This window comes from Scomber japonicus, chromosome 10 (genome assembly GCF_027409825.1).
Source record: "Scomber japonicus isolate fScoJap1 chromosome 10, fScoJap1.pri, whole genome shotgun sequence".
NCBI lineage: Eukaryota > Metazoa > Chordata > Actinopteri > Scombriformes > Scombridae > Scomber > Scomber japonicus.
In genome coordinates, this window is record NC_070587.1 from 7,494,954 (window position 1) to 7,520,485 (window position 25,532).

The 25,532-nt window shown below is 37.6% G+C and overlaps 1 protein-coding gene and 1 pseudogene across 1 annotated transcript; both read left to right on the forward strand.

The window, feature by feature from the left end:
- The first annotated feature begins 619 nt into the window (after nt 1-619).
- On the forward strand, nt 620-12,381 carry LOC128366251 (carcinoembryonic antigen-related cell adhesion molecule 5-like). The gene is made up of 9 exons (XM_053326935.1): nt 620-755; nt 2,633-2,965; nt 3,507-3,657; nt 9,134-9,267; nt 9,461-9,727; nt 10,220-10,498; nt 10,917-11,183; nt 11,632-11,737; nt 12,378-12,381. Exons 1-9 carry the CDS (start codon nt 710-712, stop codon nt 12,379-12,381), a joined length of 1,587 nt encoding a protein of 528 aa, XP_053182910.1. The 5' UTR covers nt 620-709.
- Nucleotides 12,382-15,787: 3,406 nt separating this feature from the next.
- Nucleotides 15,788-23,198, forward strand: LOC128366253 (carcinoembryonic antigen-related cell adhesion molecule 5-like; annotated as a pseudogene).
- The last annotated feature ends 2,334 nt before the right edge of the window (nt 23,199-25,532 follow it).

The window sequence follows — 25,532 nt, forward strand, 5'->3', positions numbered from 1 at the left end:
AACTTGTCTGTTAACTATGTTCATACAACAATCAGCCACAACAGTAAAACTAGGCTAAGTAAGTAACATTGACAGCATGTGAACAGTCAGTTCTTAAAGTTGGTGTGTTGGAAGCAGGAACAATGGGACAATGTGAGGATCTGAACGACTTTGAGAAGGGCCAAATTGTGATAGCTAGACAACTGAGTATCTCCAAAATGACAGGTATTGTGGGGTCTTCCAGGTATGCAGTGGTCATTACCGACCAAAAGTGGTCCATGGAAGGACAACTGATGCACCTGTGACAGGGTCATGGATGTATGTAGGGATCAAAAGCTAGCCCGTCTGGACTGAATACAGAGTGAAGCAGCAGCCATTGTAAGATCACTCTGAGTAAATCACTGCATGTTTAGAGTCAAAACATTGTGCTTTTGCTTTCTGACTTTATAAAAACTGAATTCTGATACAACAAATAACTAAAATTGTTTTACTTTTCAGTTCCACTCAGTCCATTTTATCAATGATTGACAGCACGATGATGCAGGTAAACCATTTAGAGGAAGTGTGATGGGACAGCTATGATAACACATTACTTCCTTATTATCCTTCATATACAGAGATGTACATTGTCACACTGAAACCAGCTGAGGGAAAGTTAAGGAGTTTGACACAAAATCTTTCCTCTCACAAATTTCTCTTTTTGGTCATACTTGAAGATACTTCAGATAAAATGGAAACAGCTGTGACTCATTTCATCCTCCTGGCAGTCATCTCAGGTGAGCTCTTATCACTTGATACAGAACATACTAAATGTTTTTTCAGTTTTTGAAAACTTTATACAATCAAAGACATTTTTACACATATTGTCTTATTTAAAAAAAACTAATTATACTAGCGTTTATTATTCATTTTACTGATGATGAAATGCTCACAGTGTTGATGTTAATATTAAAGTTTTACATTGTCTGATTACATCTACAGTACTTTACAGACAGGCTTGATTTTAGAGCACTGTTTAGTTAGGGTGATGTTACAAAGAAATGAGTCATGAGAGAGGGAGGATTTTGTTTTTTGGGGTTTTTTACGTTAAGACGTCCCTTTTTCACAGTGTTTTGCTTCCATAAACTTCACTTTCATTAGCAAATGCCTTCAAAGTAATATTATCTGAACCAACTTAATTTTGGGAGCAAAATTTAAAAAAAAAAAAAAATTGTTTGAGAAAGAAACGTTTCTTGCATGAATGTCCCAGATAAGAATAAATATTTGATTTAAAGTATACAAGTCCAGCCCATACAAAACAGCACAATGATTAAAATCTTGCTGGAAGATTTGCAGTAAACTAACAAGACTAAGTATAAAAAATAAAGGCAGAAAATAGCGCAATGATCAAAATCTAGCTCCAAATCCAAAACAGTGCATATATTGTAAGATAAAGTACTCAGCATGGATGATTTGCAGTTACACTGAACTATCACTTCTAGACTGTCAGCACAAACACTAGAGGGCAATGCTCTACAATGTTTGTCATAACAGCCTCAGTGGGTTTATCTCACTATAGTTGGCAACACAATACGTAGCAGGTATGTTTTCTACACCGACACTGAGACAAGAATTGTAAAATTTCAACATTTGTTAAAACAGTCAGAGTTTGATGGTTGAACTTTTCTCAGCTGGACACGTCTCACAAAGACCAATGGATATATTACCTTTACTTTGTTTTGTCTCTGTGGATCTTAATGGTACGAATCTTGAATATGAGAGTTTTAAAGTCTTCCTCTCTTTCTGGTTAAAATACATGTTGTCACTGTCAGAAAAGCTGCATCAGTCGTCACTTTATGTCTGAGGTGTTGATAAAACCAGCTAAAAGTCACTGCTACAAGGCTGGTTACCGTTCACTAACTGGGTCAATGTGTGAAGTTTTAATTGTCTTGTTGTGGTCTAATACTTCTATCAAAGGACACAAACTAAATTACCCTCATTAAAATAAATGAAGAGGACATTACAGTATAAACTGCTCTGTAAAGATGTCAGCAGCTTCAGCTATGATTTCTAACAATCACCTAAACATAATGAGGCTGACTGACATGTTTCTGTTTTCAGAAAATAGATTTATACCAAACAATGATGTTAAGTTTACTGACTTGAAAAGATACACAAATCTTAAACAACCACTACTTTAAAAACAGTCTTGATTTTAGGGATGTACAAATACTTTCTTTATTTTGAATTTGTGTCTGACATGTTTTTTGAAGAAGGAAAAGTTCAGTTGAATTATTAAACTATATAAATATGAATATGCAAATATATTGACTATAAACTCCATCATCAGTGTATGTACACTGGGCACTTTAAGTTTCTACTACAGTTAGCTACAGTTATCTCCAAATGTCACAAATGATGTTTGTTAGTACATTTGTTAAACTAAAGATTTTTGGTGATCGCAGAGAAACAGATAAGAACCACTTTCTGGTATCAAACTGTGAACACAATTCAATCAATGTCCCAAAAAAAAAGACAAAAAGAAAAACACGATTTGACTGTTTAGGAGACTTTAAGACAGATATGTTTATTACGATGAAGTAAATTGTCCCAGTGTCTCATTCTTCAGTCCACTGATATCAGTCCTTCTCTAACATGTAACTGTCTCCTCCAGGTTTAACCAAAGGAAGTGGTGTGTTACCAGATGAACTGACTGCAGCTGTTGGAGGAGAAGTGATGTTCACCACAACAGTGACTCCACCAGAAACACCATTTCTGGTAGTGAGCTGGAGTTTTGTTTTAAACAGTATAGAAAGACCTATAATAACTTCCACCTCTTCGGTCAACAATACTGGACCAGAGTATGAAGGCAGGATCATCCTCTACAGATCTACTGGATCTCTGAAGTTCATGGATCTGACTCTTAATGACATTGGAGAGTACAGAGTTAACATTATACCAGATGGAGGAATACAGATGAAAGGAACCACTGAACTGAAGATACTTGGTGAGCAGATGTTTCACATGAGCAGTAGTTTTAAATCTTGAATGGAGAACATTAATCACAAAAGAAATTACCTTTAAGAACAATGATGTCACATAATTGACATAATACATGATTAATTTAATTGGTGAACATTTTGTTGACAGTTTTCGACTACTAGTAAAATTAAAATATTTGCTTCATGCCTGAAATATGAATAACTTAGTGAAAGGTGCACATTTGCAGTATTACAGGTTTTTCCTGATATACAAGACAAGAGTTTGTTTTATAAATTCGTGTAGTTGAATGCAATCGAATACAACTGTCATTCAATAAAGTCTTTCATTATGTGCTAATTAAATGTATCTTTTGTTGAGACTGTGCCAGAGTCTGGCACGACAAGACCATATGTTGTGGTGGCGCTGAATTATATTAAAGTCATTATGTACAGCCTAAGAAACTACCACAGAGTTGAATCAGTGACTTAGTGACACAATGTCATCAGAAAGTTAAACTGATTTTCTCTATGAGGTGTTTACTGTAGTATTTTGTTTTTCACCCACAGAGCCAGTCTCCAATGTAAAGATAACTGCCAACAGCTCAGACTTGGTGGAGTTCAACAGCTCTGTCAGTCTGTCCTGCTCTTCTTCTGGATCCTCTCCTTCTTTCCTCTGGATGAACGGCAGCTCTGAGGTTACAGCCAGTGAGAGAGTTCAGTTCACTGATGGAGGCCGTACTCTCACTATCATCAGTGTGACTCGCTATGATCAGGGACCATACAGCTGCAGAGTGTCCAATGCTGTCAGTGGTCCTGTCAACAGTGATCCCGTAAATCTTTCCATCAGCTGTGAGTTACTAACTTACACTTACACTTTGACGCTAAATTTGACCACCTAATCATGCTCCAGAACTGACCAAATTTACCACCCACATCAGATCTGGCCATAAATTTGATAAAATGGAAAAAAGTAACCCAAAAAGTGCCAAAATGTGTTCTCTAGCATTCATCAGGAAGTGCACATTTTGCCTTTAAATGTATGCATTTCAGCGATTTTTCAGGCATTTCAAAATATATACATTATTCCTGCATACTTTCAGCTAAAGACTCCATTCAAACATCAAAATGTAGCCACAAGTCTCATCTACAGATGTGTAATGGTCTGGCTATGATTTATACTTTCTGATCTGCGGACCCACATGTGCACCCTATTCCTCTCCCATTCAATCCTGAATCTCCATGCTGTCTGTGCATGCTCTGTTGTCATGCTCTCCAGTTGTTAACTACCATGGCAACAACTGTGTGTGTGTGTGTGTGTGCAGCTGGCTCATTAGTGCTCTGCAGTCATCCAGATTCATTTCTGGTCTTACAGTGCCACCCAGTGGAGAAAACGTGTATAAAGTCATGATACCTGATAAGGAAATTGTGCCTCAGTTTTCTGCTTCTAGTTCAAGTTTATTAACTGTATTATTATGTTTTTGGATATCTGTGCAGTCTGTCAACCATTTCACTGACATTGCGATCAAAGTCTAGATCAAACCAGAATTACAAGAGCATGACCTACAAACATATCTACAGGTTTCACTGGAAATAAGTTCCTCTCCTGTTTGACTCTGAGTGAGTGTGTGTGTGTGAGTGTGTGTGTTTGTTTGTAATGTATATCTACTTATTACAGTGTCCGATAAATACCCGGGTCTGAATGCATCTAAATGCCCCTAACAGAAACCTTTCCGCTTTGCCATGGCCCGACATGCGCAAGGGTGCGAGGTCCCGCCCAACGCCGCTTGCAGCTTTAATTTGACATGAAGTTGTATGACATCCTCACCATCAGTGTCATGCATCAGCACCCCACTGCATCCTGTGAGCAGAGCTCTGGCCCGCTTTAAAATATATAAAGATATTGCAGTGACGTGAGTGGACAGGTTGTTACAGAGGAAAGTTAAATTCTGATAAACTGTACATTTTACCAAACATGGAAAAAGTGCCAAACACGAGAGATCTGGCATTATGTACGCACAGGTTACCCAACACTAGGTAATTATCGAGAGCTAACTTAGGTCCGTTAGCAATATGGTAAACTTGATCCGGTAACTGTAAGGTTACAACAAATACAGTCAAGTCAAACATGCCAGAAATTTGATATTATGTACAGCAAAGGTTACCCAGCATAAACTACCTAATTAGCTGGAGCTAACGTTAGGTCCGTTAGCAATATGCTAAACGTGCTCCGGTAACTGTAATGTTACAACAAATACAGTCAAATGTAACGCTATCACATATGATGTTGTATATTAGATGCAAAATAAAAATACCTTTCAAGCAGAAACCATGGACCCACAACAGACTCTCTTTTGGTTAGGGGTGCGCGCACGATTACGTAATGCGGAAGGGGAAAACAGACAGGTCGCTCGGCCAATCGTATCATTCACAGAATATTATGAGAATGGAATAATGTTTTGTTTCTGTGCCTGGTGGATCTCTCTAAGATTTTAGAGTGCCATTACTTTAATAGCATTTTAACCTAAACAAAAATAAGTAACAAAGGTAAGGGTAGCTTTAAGAACACGCATATAATGCAGTACCGGGAGGTACTGCATTATACTCATTTTCCTCTGTTCTAACCCCCCCCAACTGTAAACTGATTGGGTCTCCTGATTCCTTGTCTCTGACAGAAAACACTCTCTATTAAGGAGCAAATAAAGCAAAAAGTTAACCAGAGAGAAATAAATAAATACATAAAGAAATAAACAAACAGACAAAAAATGTAAACAAAACAAAAGGACAAAAGGATACATGATCGGTCAGGTCAGGTGGTAAGACTTTAAGTGAGTTGACATATGTTATAAAAGCTGATTTCCACTCGAGTAGAAGACGACGGAGTGCTAATAAAGATGTGCTAAGGAATCTAACTGTTTAGAGGTGAACAGACCATGGTTCTGAGGGCCTCCAAATATCTATATATATATATAATATAATGAAAGGGCATTTCTTAATTTCAATACTACTTTAGACATAGTCTCAAAATATTCCTGCCAAAAATTGTGTAGCTTTGAGCAAGAATAGAACATGTGACTTAAATTGCATGGAGATGACATGACATCTGTCACACCTATCTTCCACTATTGGAAATATTTCAGATAATCGAGCTTTAGAGAAATGGACCCTATGCAGGACTTTGAACTGTATCAGTCCAAGTCGGGCACAGAACGATCTTGTGTGAGTCCTTTTAACGGCCCTTGTTCTGGCCCGCTTTTGGTGTTGAAGAAAGTAGTTCCGGCTAGTTTCTGGGGTCACAAAGACGAAGCATTTTGCTTCAAAAAACAATATGTTTAAAAGAGTAATACATTAGCATCACAAAATCGTTGTCCGTAAAAAAGTCAGACCTTGCAATCAACTGGCACTATTTTCCCTCCCTTCGTATCACTGCGCGCTGCCGCCTGTTGACAGCTGAGCACCTTTCCATCGGCTGTTTCACGGTGTTTACATGCTCGGATATGCAAGAGAGCTAACGTGAGAACTAGAGAGGTACATATATTATTTGACAAGAAAATAATATGTCTGATTCGCCATATATATTTCACTGCTTTCCTGTCACGGACATTGTTATTAGGCAACTTTGGCTTCTTGCCATAGGTTTGAACATTGAAACTAAACTAAGCAAAGGTTAAAAAAAAAAAAAAAAAAAAAAACTTTGTGGGTGTCTTCAGCAAGGACGATTATGTTCCTACACGCACTTTGAACAAGTGCACCACCATTTATCGCTCACTCTGTCTCTCATCACAGCAACACCAACTTCAGCTTGGACCTCCGTCTCTCTCCTCTTTCTCTGCCCGTTCTAACTCCATCTGACGAAGCTTGGTATCTGTATATTCGGGTTCATAAAGGTATCCCTTTGGCTCTGTGGTAAAAGGAACGTCTTCATCACTCGTTTCATAGTCAGACATATTGTAATAAAGCTTGAAAACCGGGCAGGCGAATACTGCCACCACCTGGAATTAACCGGTAAAGGTTTTTTGTCAGAAGATTTAGTTACCCACACAGGACACAGAAAGCAGTTATATAGAAAATTACAAAACTTTATTTCCTTTTCAATAATAATTTAAGGCACAGGAGCACCGGCTGAGACAGGTAACAGTAGACCAAATAGCCAGGACATAAAATGCACAACACCCAGAGCTCAGTTCCACACCACAAAGGGCTAGATAGAAAATAGACTAGCTTACACCACACACTTTGTTTTTAAATCACAGCACTGCATACTCTTATGAAGAAGTACACCACAGCATGCTTTAATAGATGCTTCCCTCACTGCAACTCAGTGAGTTATGTATGTTTCATTCCCGTACCCGGACTATCATCCCCCCTGTTACCAAACCTGCTTGGCGGTGGAAAAGCAAAGAACCAGTGCTTAGTCAGGCTCTGGCTCCGAACCAGCACCAGCTCCAGCTCGTGGAAAAGGGGTAACACAGTCACAGCAGCACCGCTGATGAAGTGCTGGGGTAAAGGCTGTGGAAGACAGACACAGCTCTCCCACATCACAGACTGAACCCTTTTTTTAAGTCTCTGCTCTCTACCTGGCGTATCACAAGTGTGTCCAATAGTCCGTAATTAGTCTTTTTGCAGCGAGACAGTATTACTCTTTTGAACGCATATTGTTTTTTAAAGCAAAACGCTTTATCTTTGTGACCCCAGAAACTACTAACACCAAAAGCGGGCCAGAACTCTGCTCAAAGGACACAGCAGGGGAAAAGTCACTGCTGATGCACGACACTAATGGTGAGGATGTCATACAACTTCATGTCAAAAAACCCAAACTATCCCTTGAATTAAAAATCAAACTAGTGCAACAAAACTTCAAAGAGGCAGCTTGATTTATATTACTGAATATAACTAAATAAGCACTGGCATTAATGACATTTTTTGTCCTGTATTGCTCTTTATTAGCTGACTGACATATGAAGCTATTAAAAGCCATCAGAATGAGCTAAACTGACACTAACTTTACTTTTTGTTGATGTTTGGTTTTAACTCTCCATATGCCGCCCAGTTGGCCCTGAGAATGTCATTGTGAAATTATCTCCGTCACAAGAACACCATCCAATAGGGTCAACCATCAGACTGTCCTGTTCAGCTGTCTCCAGACCTTCTGCTCGGTTTCAGTGGTTTCTGAATGGAGACCTGCTGTCTGATACTGGACCAGAACTCACACTGATGAATATTCCAATGAGTCAGAGTGGGAACTACAGCTGTCGGGCCTTTAACAGCAAAACTCTGAGATATCAAACATCTCAGCCTTCAGCTATAACTGTACTGGGTAAGTTGCTGTAAGAAGCTGTATACACAGTGATATAATAAAACAAAAAAAAGAAAACAAAGTATTGGATTCAGTTATCTGCTTGTGATAGTGGAAGTTTGGCACTGTATATACAGTACTTGAATCAGCATTCACTCTCCAAGGTTACACTCTGTATACTCCAGAGTGATATAATTGTGAGTATTACATAAAGAAATATAACATGTTCAGTGTTACAGGAGCAGCATAATGTCTGAGATATGAACAACAGTAGAGTTTCACTTCACTACACAGATGCTGACAATTTTTTTTTTTTCTTGTATGACCCCTGAAGCCTGGCGTTAACACTGTTCAATACAGAAATACACATGATAGATACTCAATGGTGGTGAACATACATGTTTAGCACCCAGTTTTCATGGCAAGACCAAATCTGTCATAACAAGATAATTCTCAGGTTATCATGACCAAATAACAAATTGGGATATAAGCAGCTCATTGTATAATAACCAACATGTACGCTGTCCTCTGTCTTATTTGTTATGTTGCTTCAGGATGTTACTACATTAGAAGTTAGGTAATCAAGTCTTAAAACCAAAGTATAAGTCAAATCACAAATTCATATTTTTGTTACTTGAAGTTAAGTATAATCAACTGTGAATAGTCAACATAGTATATTTAAAATGGTATTCATTTCACAACCTCTAATATAATATAAATGCAAATATAAACATTTATTGTTTTTTTCACCCACAGTGCCAGTCTTCACTGTGAAGGTAAAAGCCAACAGCACAGACTTGGTGGAGTTCAGCAGCTCTGTCAGTCTGTCCTGCTCCTCATTCGGCTCTTTCCCTTCTTTCCTCTGGATGAACGGCAGCTCTGAGGTTACAGCCAGTGAGAGAGTTCAGCTCACTGATGGAAACTCCACTCTTATCATAACCAGTGTGACCCGCTATGATCAGGGACCATTCAAGTGTCATGTGTTTAATCCTATCAGTGATGGTACCAGCGATCCAGTAGAAATCTCCATCAGCTGTGAGTTACTAATCTGCATGCATAGCTTCTTATCCTTGCATTACATACATGTTAGAGCAAGAGAGTTTCAAAGACACAGGTTGATTTATGATATTAAATATGAACCAATCACAGACTGGCATTAATGATATTTCATCACCTGTATTGCACTTTGTCGCTGATTCTCCCTATATACTCTCCATATACCTCCCAGATGGCCCAGAAAACATAATTTTGAAGTTATCTCCATCTGAAGACCACTATGTGGAAGGGTCAAACATCAGCCTGTCCTGCTCAGCTGTCTCCAGACCTTCTGCTCAGTTTCACTGGTTTCTGAATGGAGACCTGCTGTCTGATACTGGACCAGAACTCACACTGATGGATATTCAGATGAGTCAGAGTGGGAACTACAGCTGTCAGGCCTTTAACAGCAAAACTCTGAGATATCAAACATCTCTACCTTCAGCTATAACCGTAGTGGGTAAGTTGCCGTAAGAAACTGTACAGACAGTGAAATAGATAAAAGAAAAAACACACAAAATGACAGAGTGTTACATAAAGAAATATAACGTGTTCAGTGTTACAGGAGCAGCATAATGTCTGAAATATGAACAACAGTAGAGTTTCACTTCACTACACAGATGCTGACAGATTTTTTTTCCCTTGTATAACCTCCAAAGCCTGACGTTAACACTGTTCAATACAGAAATACACATGATAGATACTCAATGGTGGTTAACATACATGTTTAGCACCCAGCTTTCATGGCAAGACCAAGTCTGTCATAAGAAGATAATTCTCAGGTTATCATGACCAAATAATAAGTTGGGATATACTTAATTGAACTAAACTTAGCCTCCAAATAACCAACATGTACGCTGTCCTCTGTCTTATTTTTTATGTTGTTCCAGGATGTTACTACATCAAAAGTTAGGTAAGTCAAATCACAAATTCATATTTTTTTCACCCACAGTGCCAGTCTTCACTGTGAAGGTAACTGCCAGCAGCTCAGACTTGGTGGAGTTCAACAACTCTGTCAGTCTGTCCTGCTCTTCTTCTGGATCCTCTCCTTCTTTCCTCTGGATGAACGGCAGCTCTGAGGTTACAGCCAGTGAGAGAGTTCAGCTCACTGATGGAGGCCGTACTCTCACTATCATCAGTGTGACTCGCTATGATCAGGGACCATACAGCTGCAGAGTGTCCAATCCTGTCAGTGATGGCACCAGTGATCCAACAAATCTTTCCATCAGCTGTGAGTTACTAACCTGCATGTACAACTACATTACACATAATATATACGATGCAATTACAATAAATACAACAACAGTCACAACAGTGAACAGTCATAGCGTCACAGTATAAGTCGTCCAGCAACACATTAAAATAGTATCTTCATGTTGCTTCAAGTATATTGTGCTTGTTTAAGCTTTATACCGTGTTTAATTAAAAAACACATAATTAAATTCATGCTAGTGCAACAAAGCTTCAAAGACACAGCTTGATTTATATTAGTGAATATGAATCAGTTAAGGACGAGTATTAATAACATTTCATCACCTGCGCTTTGTTGACTGACATATGAAGCTATTAAAAGCCATCAGACTGAGCTAAACTGACTCTAACTTTACTTTTTTGCTAATGATTGATTTCCCCCTCTATATACCATCCAGTTGGCCCAGAGAATATTATTTTGAAGTTATCTCCCTCTGAAGACCACTATGTGGAAGGGTCAACCATCAGACTGTCCTGTTCAGCTGTCTCCAGACCTTCTGCTCAGTTTCAGTGGTTTCTGAATGGAGACCTGCTGTCTGATACTGGACCAGAACTCACACTGATGACTATTCAGGGGAGTCAGAGTGGGAACTACAGCTGTCGGGCCTTTAACAGCAAAACTCTGAGATATCAAACATCTCAGCCTTCAGCTATAACTGTACTGAGTAAGTTGTTATAAGAAGCTGTATACATGGTGATATCGAGGTTCTAGGGATTGAAGCGCTGGTCTTCCAGTTAGTGGACGACCTGCTTTACCTCTGATCCTCATCCCCTAAACTATACTGACTTCTAGTTCTGCCTATACTTCTCATCATAATTATGTGAATGCTAGCAAACTTACCAAAGATATTTATCTCTTCTGTACCAACAAGTGATAGATTTGTTACAGAAAGCTGAGATAAGAAGCACGATGCATTCAACAGATTTTATTCCATCAGGTGAATGATTTGTTTTTGATCCTGTTATCTATGTAACCTTGTTATATATCCATTTATATGTACTAACAATTACTATTTCTCCATGATATCAACCCTCTTCAGATGAGTTTGTGTGGCTAAATTGCAAATTGAAGTGATAATACTTTTTCTTTTGTTGCATTTCATACATTCCCAGAGAAAGCTGGAGGTCTTTCAGCTGGTGCCATCGCTGGAATAGTAATTGCATGTTTGCTGGTTGTTGGAGGAGCTTTGGGTGGAGGGTTTTACATTTATAACAAAAAGTAAGTGAAAAATAATTTTTTTTTCATGTACTGATACAATTTCCCTTATAAATGGTAAAAATGACTTATTGTCTTAACTCTAACTCAGCACTAATCTAATTTATCCACATACTGAAAATTCACTAGACTATTTTTTCCCAATTTGAAAATACAATCTCATTATGAAGCTTAGATTGAGTTGCTGTGGTTACTGTTCATAAATATATTTTAAAACCAATAATTCAACCTAACAATGTTTTATTTCTATGTTTAGAAATGACAACAAACCACAAGTCCCAGGTTGGTATTCATCTGATCTAATTTAATGTTTTCTAACGTCAGACTACCACAATACTGTAGCAACATAGACAAAATAAAGAATACATTAGAAATTAATATAATTATAATCATATGTGATAAAAATCTGTTTTTTCATAGAAACAGAGTTAAATGTGTATGAGAACTGTTCAGTGACATATGAGAACACAAAATAAAGAATCGTCTTTCCTTTTGAAGGTAAAGTAAGTTTTGATCTTATCCTGATTCAGTGAAAAGAGAAATTTTAACTGGCATTGTGTTTTTTAATCAGTAGAAATGATAGAGATTATATATCAAAACAGCAACCCTTTGTCTTAATCAATGTGTTCATTTTGTCTTGCAGATAATCATCATCAGCAGCATCACCAGCATCAAGAAGACTCCTTTATTGTGTTTTATGGGTGGCAGTGTCAGCTGATCAGTCAGTGCACCACTTTGGTCCACACCACTGTCCCCTCTAAGGGGTTTTACTGCGCAATTGCGCACTGCTCCCACCTTTTTGCGCAGAAGACAAAAAAGTTGCACACTCAAATATCCACGACCAGTTTCAATGTTTTTTTCTCCCTAATATGCGTTTCAAATTGTGAAACATGCGCACTACAGATTCACATTTTTCCCGAAAATGAGACTTTTTAAATCCTGAGAATCCCGGGAAATCAACGATTTTTAAAAGGCAACACTAGCTGAGCCCTGGTCATTTCAAGCAACACTAAATGCAACATTATTCATATATGGGTTCCCAATCCGACCATTTTTTGTGTATTATTTTATCATTATCAAGGCAAAGGAACTCAATTTATGTCCATCGACATTATAAATAGGCTATAGGCTTAATATTAGTTTGCATTCAGCATGCTGCATGGACCTCATTACATCTGCTGCACCGCTGCTACCACTATTATGACATGCTAAGTTTATGGTCTGTGACGGTGACCCTCAAAAAGTAATATTTCACAAATCTAAACTAACAAAATTTGTTAAAGTAAGTAATTTGGCAACTTCTAAGTCATTCAGTTAAACTAAGTCTGTTCCTGTGAACGTGAATGATCGCTTGAAGTGATCGATCTTTCTTACTTTTACTGGAGTAAAGAGTTGAATCAGTACGTCTACTTTTACTAGAGTCTTTTTTACACAAGTATCTAGTACTACATACTACACAGGCATGACTCAGAAGATGTGTTGTGTTTTACCAGCGCAAAGCACGCCTGTACACAGTACAACTCTATGGACATTGGACAATATTTCCATCCCTCTCTTTCATTCTTTGGAGCCCATTGGCAAAACGTTACAGTTACAGTTCATTACAATTCTGCAAGCACACACATACACACACACACACACACACACACACACACAAACACACACACACACACACACACACACACACACACACACACACACACACACACTGTGGTCTGCGGTAACTACAATTTAAGTTTTGCTTGAGAATTATTATTATTGTTCATATGCTTCTGTGCTAAGAGTTGAGGGTTTTGACATAATTGTTCATATGGCAATAAATGCAAACTCTATTTTGCCAAAACAATACAGTCTTTTGTTATCATTAACTGTAATTGACCTAGATATGCAGTAGATCATGTTGTCAAAATAATCTGATTATTAATTGTTATTAATTCATTGTAGTTGTAGTCAGTTGTAATGATATTTGGAGTAGGAGAGATGAGGCCATTGCACCGCCATGTAGACATAGTGTGTACGCTTGAGATGTCGCAGTCGCTCAAGCAGGTCATCAGGGGTGTTGAATGCCTGCTCAGGAGTTTTGAAAATTAGAGGGAACATAAGTCCACACTGAAATATCTCAACAGTCATTTTCGCTAAACTTTAAATTTAGAATTCATGTTTCACAGAAGATGAATCCTGTTGACTTTGATGACATCCTGACTCTTTCCTCTACAACCAACATGAGTTTCATAGTTGTGGTTTTGAGTAAAATGTCTCAACTAGTGCCATGAAATCACCACACTTGTGTCCCCCAATTTGCTGATTCCTTAATGTTTCATATAGCGCCACCATCAGGTCAAATGTATAAATGAAATAAAATACTTTGATTTATAGTAAAATGTCTGCAGCAGCCTCAGCTGTACATTATCTGTATATTTTCAAATGTCACTTCAATCTGTTTATATACCGGTGTGGTCCTTACTCTTCAACACTGCCAGAAATACACTGTTGACGTGAATCAGAAGTTCACTTACCATAGACAAAGACATGTTTCTTCCTTTTCATGATAGAAAACTATTTTAAAAATAAATTTAATCACATGCTCACATTCATTTTTGACTGTTCATTCTCTGTCTTCCAATAGATTAAAATTATTTTTTAAGTCAAGATTTGTAGACAGGACTCATTTTCTGATTTCTCAACTTTTACCTGTTAACTTTTGATGATGACATAATTTTAATAATGTTGTATTTAGTTGAACTTGAAGTTGGTGTGTTGGAAGCAGGAACATTGGGCCAATGTAAGGACCTGAGCAACTTTGAGAAGGGCCAAATTGTGATAGCTAGACAACTGGGTTAGAGTATCTCCAAAATGACAGGTATTGTGGGGTCTTCCAGGTATGCAGTGGTCATTACCGACCAAAAGTGGTCCAAGGAAGGACAACTAATGCACCTGTGACAGGGTCATGGATGTGTGTAGGGATCAAAAGCTAGCACATCTGGACTCAATACAGGGTGAAGCAGCAGCCATTGTAAGATCACTCTGAGTAAATCACTGCATGTTTAGAGTCAAAACATTGTGCTGCTGCTTTCTGACTTTATAAAAACTGAATTCTGATACAACAAATAACCAAAATTGTTTTACTTTTCAGTTCCACTTAGTCCATTTTATCAATGATTGACAGCACGATGATGCAGGTAAACCATTTAGAGGACATGTGATAGGACAGCTATGATAACACATTACTTCCTTATTAGTCTTCATATACTGAGATCCACATTGTCACACTGAAACCAGCTGAGGGAAAGTTAAGGAGTTTGACACAAAATCTTTCCTCTCACAAATTTCTCTTTTTGGTCATACTTGAAGATACATCAGATAAAATTGAAACAGCTGTGACTCATTTCATCCTCCTGGCAGTCATCTCAGGTGAGCTCTTATCACTTGATACAGAACATACTAAATGTTTTTCACAACCAAAAACATTTTTACACATATTAATAGGAAAGTTTTATATTGTCTGATTACATCTACAGTACTTTACAGACAGGCTTAATTTTAGAGCACTGTTTAGTTAGGGTGATGTTACAAAGAAAGGTTTCAGATTTGATCAAATAAGTCATGAGAGAGAGAGGGTTTTCTTTTCTACCTTTTCACATGTTTTTTACATTAACACGTCCCTTTTTCACAATATTTTGCTTACATAAATTGCACATTACTTTCATTAGCAAATGAAATCAACTTAATTTTGTGAGCAGATCTCTCTGTGTAGTATCTATAGTAATCAACAAATGAACTAAACCTAATAAACTAACTACACTAAGTATAAAAGATAAAGAAGGAAAGACAGAACTCAGCACAATGATTAAAAATCTCGCTGGATGATTTGCAGTTACACTGAACTATCACTTCTAGACTGTCAGCACAAACACTAGAGGGCAATGCTCTACATTTGTCATGACGGCTTCAGTGGGTTTATCTCATTATAGTTGGCATCACAATACGTAGCAGGTATGATTTCTACACTGACACTGAGACATGAGTTGTAAAATTTCAACATTTGTTAAGACAGTCAAAGTTTGATGGTTGAACTTTTCTCAGCTGTACACATCTCACAAAGACCAATGGATATATTACCTTTACTTTGTTTTGTCTCTGTGGATCTTAATGGTAAGAATCTTGAATATGAGAGTTTTAAAGTCTTCCTCTCTTTCTGGTTAAAATACATGTTGTCACTGTCAGAAAAGCTGCATCAGTCTTCACTTTATGTCTGAGGTGTTGATAAAACCAGCTAAAAGTCACTGCTACAAGGCTGGTTACCGTTCACTAACTGGGTCAATGTGTGAATGATGTTAAGTTTACTGACTTGAAAAGATTCACAAATCTTAAACAACCACTACTTTAAAAACAGTCTTGATTTTAGGGATGTACAAATACTTTCTTTACTTTGAATTTGTGTCTGGTTTTTTCAACAAGGAAAAGTTCATTTGAATTATTAAACTATATAAATATGAATATGCAAATATATTGGCTGTAAACTCCATCATCAGTGTATGTACACTGGATGCTTTAAGTTTCTACTACAGTTAGCTACAGTTATCTCCAAATGTCACAAATGATGTTTGTTAGTACATTTGTTAAACTAAAGATTTTTGGTGATCGCAGAGAAACAGATAAGAACCACTTTCTGGTATCAAACTGTGAACACAATTCAATCAATGTCCAAAAAAATACAAAAAGAAAAACATGATTTGACTGTTTAGGGGACTTTAAGACAGATATGTTTATTATGATAAAGTAAATTGTCCCAGTGTCTCATTTTGCAGTCCACTGATCTCAGTCCTTCTCTAACATGTAACTGTCTCCTCCAGGTTTAACCAAAGGAAGTGGTGTGTTGCCAGATGAACTGACTGCAGCTGTTGGAGGAGAAGTGATGTTCACCACAACAGTGACTCCACCACAACACCATTTCTGTTTGTGAGCTGGACTTTTGTTTTTAACATTATAGAAAGACCAATAATAACCTCCACCTCTTCGGTCAACAATACTGGACCAGAGTATGAAGGCAGGATCATCCACTACAGATCTACTGGATCTCTGAAGCTCATGGATCTGACTCTTAATGACATTGGAGAGTACAGAGTTACTATTTCACCAGATGGAGGAGAACAGATGACAGGATCCACTGAACTAAAGATACTTGGTGAGCAGATGTTTCACATGAGCAGTAGTTTTAAATGTTGAATGAAGAACATAAATCACAAAAGAAATTTACTTTAAGAGCAATAATGTAACATAATTGACATCATATGATTACATTATATGATTTATTTAATCTGTGAACATTTTGTTGACAGTTTTCAACTACTAGTAAAACTAAAATATTTGCATCATACCTGAAATATGAACTTAGTGAAATGTGCACATTTGCAGTATTACAGGTTTTTCCTGATATACAAGACAGGAGTTTATTTTATAAATTCATGTAGTTGAATGTAATTTAATACAACTGTCATTCAATAAAGTCTTTCATTATGTGCTAATTAAATTGATCTTTTGTTGAGACTGTGTCAGCGTCGAGTTTATTCAACTCTACAGTAATTTACTTGTTTTATTTGAATTATATTAAAAGTTTCTAATGAGCCATCATCATAATGTACAGCCTAAGAAACTACCACAGAGTTGAATCAGTGACTTAGTGACACAATGTCAACAGAAAGTTAAACTGATTTTCTCTATGAGGTGTTTACTGTAGTATTTTGTTTTTCACCCACAGAGCCAGTCTCCAATATAAAGATAACTGCCAGCAGCACAGACTTGGTGGAGTTCAACAGCTCTGTCAGTCTGTCCTGCTCTTCTTCTGGATCCTCTCCTTCTTTCCTCTGGATGAACGGCAGCTCTGAGGTTACAGCCAGTGAGAGAGTTCAGCTCACTGATGGAGGCCGTACTCTCACTATCATCAGTGTGACTCGCTATGATCAGGGACCATACATCTGCAGAGTGTCCAATGCTGTCAGTGGTCCTGTCAACAGTGATCCAGTAAATCTTTCCATCAGCTGTGAGTTACTAACTTACAACATGCTGCTTCATCTTAATGACTTCTTCTGATGCTCTTGGCTGTTTTGAACGATGCATTATGCAGGCTAAACTGATCAGACACTGAGTTACAGTAGGGGTGAGCAATATGGCAAAAAAAAATCATATCATATTTTCAGGCAGGATCATGATCCACAATAATATCATGATTCTTTTTCATGTTGGTTTACTATTTTGCAAGTCACTGAAGAGTGGTCAAGATTTTAAAAAACAAAAAACATTCTATCACATAATAACAGAAATTTGCCTTAGGGACTCGCAAACAACATATTAATACCACTGAAAGACTCACATAAAACTACATTAAAACACAAACAACTCCATAAATAAACAAGAGCAGGTGTGCCAAGCCACATTAAAAACTAGTGGCAGTCTATTTGGACTTGTTTAAAATGAATATTACAGTAAAACCAAACTAATTTCACAGCTGAAAAGCAAACAGTTGATGTTGTGTAGAAGTTGATAGTTTGTCCAACACAAAGCACCACAGCTGACATCACGCTAACCAGCACCATAACAGAAGTTAGTGCTAACAGCTAGCAGGCCAGCTAACAGTGAAAGGGTCAGTGTTGGGATGGTTACTCATAAAATGTAATCCATTACACATTACTCATTACTATAGAAAAAAGTAATGCATTACATTAAAGCAATCAATTACTCATTATATTACGTTTGCGTTACCCCTTAGCAACGCCTGTGATGTTGTGTAAAAATAAAAATAATATGAATCTTGGCCATCATAACACCATGTTGTATAAATAATAACTGTCTCGACATAATATATAGACAACCTGTTTCTCCTCGGAGATTGATGGGGCTTAAGAGACTCCCCAGGGGGGCAATAGCCTAGATATTTCCATCCTGACATAACACCGGTCCAGATAGCTCACTACAGTTTTCCTGTCTGATCACGGCCGTCCGTTCACAATTATCATTACTTTACTGAGTTTGTTTCTGAAAGACGGAGATTAAAGAGCAACATAGAGGCTTAGGCTGCTTGGTTGGGGTCTACATACACTCAGCCTGAGCATCACTGCAGGCCTGTAAGTGTTTCACTATTAGCTTTGTGTTAGTATGAGAGGTCAGAGGTCAGGCAGTGTGCATGAAAAACACATTTGATTATTTTTTTATTCGCCCAATTTATACATAATAATTGAAGAATTTATGTAACGCAAGTAACGCCATATTTGTTTGTTTAGTAATTGTAATGTGATTATTCAATGTAGACACAGTAACACGTTACATTACTGCTTTATAGATAAATGTAATGTGATTACAGTAATGCGTTACACCCAACACTGGAAACGGTGGTGTTTAACTGCAGCCCAGCTGTCAGATTAACAGGATGTGCAGCAGGTGAGCTTCCTACCAGCACATTAAAACTGGTGCAGGTTTCACTACCAAACTGGAGATGAGGTACAAGGCTCTTGCCATGTTGGTGCTGTTATCCATTGAACTGATACAATGTAAGATGTAGGACGATACTAACCATCTCTCTGTAAAGGCAAATCGTGGAGACATTTTAATGGCAAGCCTCTACACTGAATGGCTTTATGAGGTTAAAAATAAAAAATACAATATAACAGTCCTGCAGCACTAACACTGTTAAATTTACAATGTTCACAATGTTTACTGTCAATAATGTTTTTAATATTCTGGTGTTTCTAATATGTTAAACTCAGCTTTCAACTTAATGATATCTGGTGCAACACAACCACAAATTACAGCACTGTGTATTTAAAACATTATAAAGTTAGTGTCATTTAAATATTTCTTATTTTTGTCACAGAGCTGTTCTGTTGCATTACATAGTTCTGGGTTTTCTATTATTTCTGTGACTTGGTGTACAGTGATGCAGTTCTGCATATTAATCAATTATGAGGCTTCACACGGTGTCAAGCTGTTTGACTTAATTATTTCTCATGATACTAATATAATGTTTATTTGATTATAAATCAAATGCTCCCCACATTCAGTTGGCCCAGAAAACATCATTTTGAAGTTGTCTCCATCTGAAGACTACTATGTGGAAGGATCAACCATCAGACTGTCCTGTTCAGCTGTCTCCAGACCTTCTGCTCAGTTTCACTGGTTTCTGAATGGAGACCTGCTGTCTGATACTGGACCAGAACTCACACTGATGAATATTCAGATGAGTCAGAGTGGGAACTACAGCTGTCAGGCCTTTAACAGCAAAACTTTGAGATATCAAACATCTCAGCCTTCAGCTATAACTGTACTGGGTAAGTTTGAGTGAAACATTTGTGTGTGTTTATTTGTGTCTGTAACACTTGCTGTTAACATTGTGCCAAAATACCAATAATACATTATTTCTCTGTGATAATATGACACAACAGTTTTACTGTCCTGTTGCTTTCACACGTAAGAAGTTTAAATGCAAGTGGGTTTTTTTGTTCCTTTGATGCAGACCATTGTAATGACATACAGTGAATTGAACACTAATAACATAACATACATTAACTGTACATACATTCCCACAATAAAATCTTTTTATTCAAATAGAGATATTGCAAACCTTACTCTGTAATATGGTCAAAAGCAGAAAAATAGGTGCACCTAGCAAATGTTAGTTACTCGTACACAAATTTAAGGTGGTTGTCAAACTAATCGCATTCACTAAATGGTAAGGATGGAAGGAGGAAGGAAAGAATGTAGGCATGGTCAGTTAATTGGTAAAATTAACTGTATGGTCCACCAACACTGGTTAAGCATTTAACTTCTGCAATCATTAAGTATAGTGTTGTACAGAAGGCCATGGGAGCAGTTTCTACCAGAATATAAAAGTTAAACATGCAGAGTGTGAGGAACAGCTGAACTAGTCCTCTCTGCTGCTTTTACCTTTCAATCTTAAGACATTCAAGTCTCAAACAGTCAAGTCTCATTGAAGAAAAGTCCAAATCAAGTCTCAGTTCAACAGTTCTGATACTGAACCGGAGAGTATATATTACTTGCAGTAGATGCATAATGTCTGATCGTACAGTTGTTGTGTTTAAATGTTAAAGAAGTAGTAGAAGAGGGGAAACACAATCTTTAATTAGATACAGTTGTCTCTATTATGGCACTGATACCAGTCAGAGATGAACACTTTTTTACACATTTAATTTAGAAGTTACTGGAAGTGTTTTCACTTCTGTGTTGAGAAGCTAGACTATGCTAAGCCCAGAAACAAATATGAATCATGAAAATGCTCTCATGAATACTCATTGTTGTGTCATTAACCTTTGATTTGTTCCCACTTTCTAAATTGCTGCACACTACTGAGCCATATTTTGTTTTTCACCCACAGAGCGTATCTCCAATGTAAAGATAACTGCCACCAGCACAGACTTGGTGGAGTTCAACAGCTCTGTCAGTCTGTCCTGCTCTTCTTCTGGATCCTCTCCTTCTTTCCTCTGGATGAACGGCAGCTCTGAGGTTACAGCCAGTGAGAGAGTTCAGCTCACTGATGGAGGCCGTACTCTCACTATAGTCAGTGTGACTCGCTATGATCAGGGACCATTCAGGTGTCATGTGTCCAATTTTTTCAGTAATGGCACCAGTGATCCAACAAATCTTTCCATCAGCTGTGAGTTACTAACCTGCATGTACAACTTCTTATCCTTGCATTAAATACATGCTAGTGCAACAAAGTTTCAAAGACACAGCTTGATTTATATTATTGAATATGAATCAATCACAGACTTAAATGACATTTCATCACCTGTATTGCTCTTTGCAGCTGACTGACATATGAAGCTATTAAAAGCCATCAGACTGAGCTAAACTGACACTAACTTTACTTTTTGCTAATGTTTGATTTTCCTCCTCTATATGCCACCCAGTTGACCCAGAAAACATTATTTTGAAGTTATCTCCCTCTGAAGACCACTATGTGGAAGGGTCAACCATCAGACTGTCCTGTTCAGCTGTCTCCAGACCTTCTGCTCAGTTTCAGTGGTTTCTGAATGGAGACCTGATGTCTGATACTGGACCAGAACTCACACTGATGAATATTCAGATGAGTCAGAGTGGGAACTACAGCTGTCAGGCCTTTAACAGCAAAACTCTGAGATATCAAACATCTCAGCCTTCAGCTATAACTGTACTGGGTAAGTTGCCGTAAGAAACTGTACAGACAGTGAAATAGATAAAAGAAAAAACACACAAAATGACAGAGTGTTACATAAAGAAATATAACATGTTGAGTGTTACAGGAGCAGCATAATGTCTGAGATATGAACAACAGTAGGGTTTCACTTCACTACACAGATGCTGACAGATTTTTTTTTCCTTGTATAACCTCCAAAGCCTGACGTTAACACTGTTCAATACAGAAATACACATGATAGATACTCAATGGTGGTTAACATACATGTTTAGCACCCAGTTTTCATGGCAAGACCAAGTCTGTCATAACAAGATAATTCTCTGGTTATCATGACCAGATAACAACTTTGAATATAAGCTCATTGTATTCTGTTCATAGTTTCTTAATTGAACTAAACTTAGCCTCCAAATAACCAACATGTACGCTGTCCTCTGTCTTATTTGTTATGCTGCTCCAAGATGTTACTACATCAAAAGTTGAGTAATCAAGTCCAAAATCAAAGTCTAAGTCAAATCGAAAATCCAAATGTTTGTCACTTGAAATTAAATATGTTCAGCTCTGAATAGTCAACATGGTATATTTATAATGGGATTCATTCCCCAGCCTCTAATATAATATAAATGCGAATATAAATAATTATTGTCTTTTTCACCCACAGAGCGAGTCTCTAATGTAAAGGTAACTGCCAGCAGTACAGACTTGGTGGAGTTTAACAACTCTGTCAGCCTGTCCTGCTCCTCATTCGGCTTTTCTCCTTCTTTCCTCTGGATGAACGGCAGCTCTGAGGTTACAGCCAGTGAGAGACTTCAGCTCACTGATGGAGGCCGTACTCTCACTATCATCAGTGTGACCCGCTATGATCAGGGACCATTCAGGTGTCATGTGTCCAATTTTTTCAGTGATGGCACCAGTGATCCAACAACTCTCTCCATCAGCTGTGAGTTACTAACCTGCACACACAACTTCTTATTCTTTAATTAAATGAATGCTAGTGCAACCGAGCTTCAAAGATGCAACTTAATTCATATTTCTGAATATGAACCAATCACAGACTTAAATGACATTTCATCACCTGTATTGCTCTTTTCAGCTGACTGACATATGAAGCTATTAAAAGCCATCAGACTGAGCTAAGCTGACACTAACTTTACTTTTTGCTAATGTTTGATTTTTACTCTCCATATGCCACCCAGATGGCCCAGAAAACATTATTTTGAAGATATCACCATCACAAGAACACCATGCAATGGGGTCAACTGCAGTGTTTCCCACACATAGACTAATTCGTGGCGGTGCGCCACAGATTCAACACCGGCCGCCACATATTGCGTTTCGGTATTAATTATTTTTTTAACGCTATTTAAAAAATACGCATCGTATTCGTTAAGCTGCATTTCCTTTCCCTGCTCTCCTTGCGTCTCTCTGTCACTCACGCGTCTCTCTCACATAGCCTACACACACACACACACACACACACACACACAGCCCCTCCCCTCCGTGCACACCGTGTGTCTCCATCAGCGAGATCATCCCTAGAAGCGTGCCTTAGTGCAGAGAAGACGGCTGGTGAAATTCAAGAAAGATTGGTATCACGTGCACCTTTATAAAATCACACATTAAAAAGTCCTATAAAATATTTTATATTTTGAATACAATATTGTCCCGTCCCGACCCTTACACCTTCTTTATAAAGTTAATTAGTCGCAAGTTTGCGGTAAAATATAGTTGGGTTGTCGAGGTCAAAACACTAGCAGTCGGACCAGTGTAATTAGCTATGTTATTAATTTGTTTACAATATTTTCAGGCTTCAACCAGTGCTGCTCAAGCAGAAAGACAGGGTCAGGGAGAGAAAGAGATAGATTCGTTAGGCATTGAAGAAAGAGTCGGAGAGGAGGACAGCATAGTATAGTATTTTGTAGAGGTAAAGACATTTGAATGGGGTGTGAATAATTTGTGATTAATATGATAAAGTTGTGTATGACCAATTATTAATGAAGGAATCAGTGGGCGGTTTACAAAATGTAGCATAATAGGTGTTGTGAAGGTGTGAATATTAATACAATAAAGTTGGGTGTGCTATTAACGAAGGAATTATTATTATTAATAATAATCCCCCCCCGTCGGCCGCTGGCCTACCACCACACATTGCCTTCAGATCTGTGGGAAACACTGAACTGTCAGACTGTCCAGCTCAGCTGACTCCAGACCTTCTGCTCAGTTTCACTGGTTTCTGAATGGAGACCTGCTGTCTGATACTGGACCAGAACTCACACTGATGAATATTCAGATGAGTCAGAGTGGGAACTACAGCTGTCAGGCCTTTAACAGCAAAACTCTGAGATATCAAACATCTCAGCCTTCAGCTATAACTGTACTGGGTAAGTTGACATAAGAAACTGTATACACAGTGATATATATAAAAGAAAAATGATTGGATTCAGTCATCTGCTTGTGATAGTGGAAGTTTGACACTGTATAAACAGTGCTTGAATCAGCATTCACTCTCCATCAGGGGCCACCAGGGATTTTGGGCCCCATGACAAGATGTCAAATTGTGCCTCAACATCAGGCACAGGACACGCCAACCAAAGTGCAATTACTGTAACCAAACCTCCAGAACCCAACTGGCCCATTCAACACTTAAAATAACTTTACCTGTGTAGGCTTGCAACTTTCTTGTAGTCAAATATTAACTCTACAATATTTACTGACATACTTTCAACTGCATACAGTAGAATTCATTATTTGATGTAAGACTGATACCCTCTAAAAGTAATGAGCTATAAACTATTTTACAATCTAAATGTAATCTTAATAGTAAAATTATCTTATAATTAATGAATAACATAAATAAATAATAAAAATAAAATGAATAAAACCTAAATATTAATTAATTAATTAATTAAAATAATGAAGTAATGTAAATAAATTAACATTACCATCTAAAGAGTGATATAACAAACAAAATAATAAAATCAGCAGTATATTTTAAAACCAAGTATTCATACCAAAGGATGACATGTCATTCAACACAATGCTGCTCTCCTTCTTCAGTTTGAAGTAGGGCTGGTTCATTATTTTGGGGGACAGGAGGGCGGCTGAGCCTGAAGATACATCTGTTGGTCCTGGCACCAGGAGCAGGGACAACTGAATTAGTATGAATACCTTTCTAAAGGTTTATTGATTAAACATCCTGCATTGATTAAACATCAGCTGAAAGACGAGTGAAGATATTTAAAGATATTAACAATAACTAATGTTAGGAGAGCAAAAGTAAAATTAGCCTTTTTCACGATGCACTAAGCTTAGCTAACAGGTTCATTTCCACCACTCACGGATTAGAGCCACCTTTTTATATAAAGTTGTGTGATATATTGTCACACTCTCACTCTTTCTTTTTTTTTTAACCCTGATTGTATTTTATGAAGCTGTTGAGACGTTATGTTCATGCTGCACTAACCCCTAATTCACTGTTAGCAAGTGTTCCTGGTTTGGATGCAGGACTGAACCGTTTCATGTAAACAGAGGGGGTTGTTTGGGCTTTGGATGGTTCATTTATGACAAAAAGAATGAAGATAAGCCACTTTGAACAATATAAATAAAGTATTATTT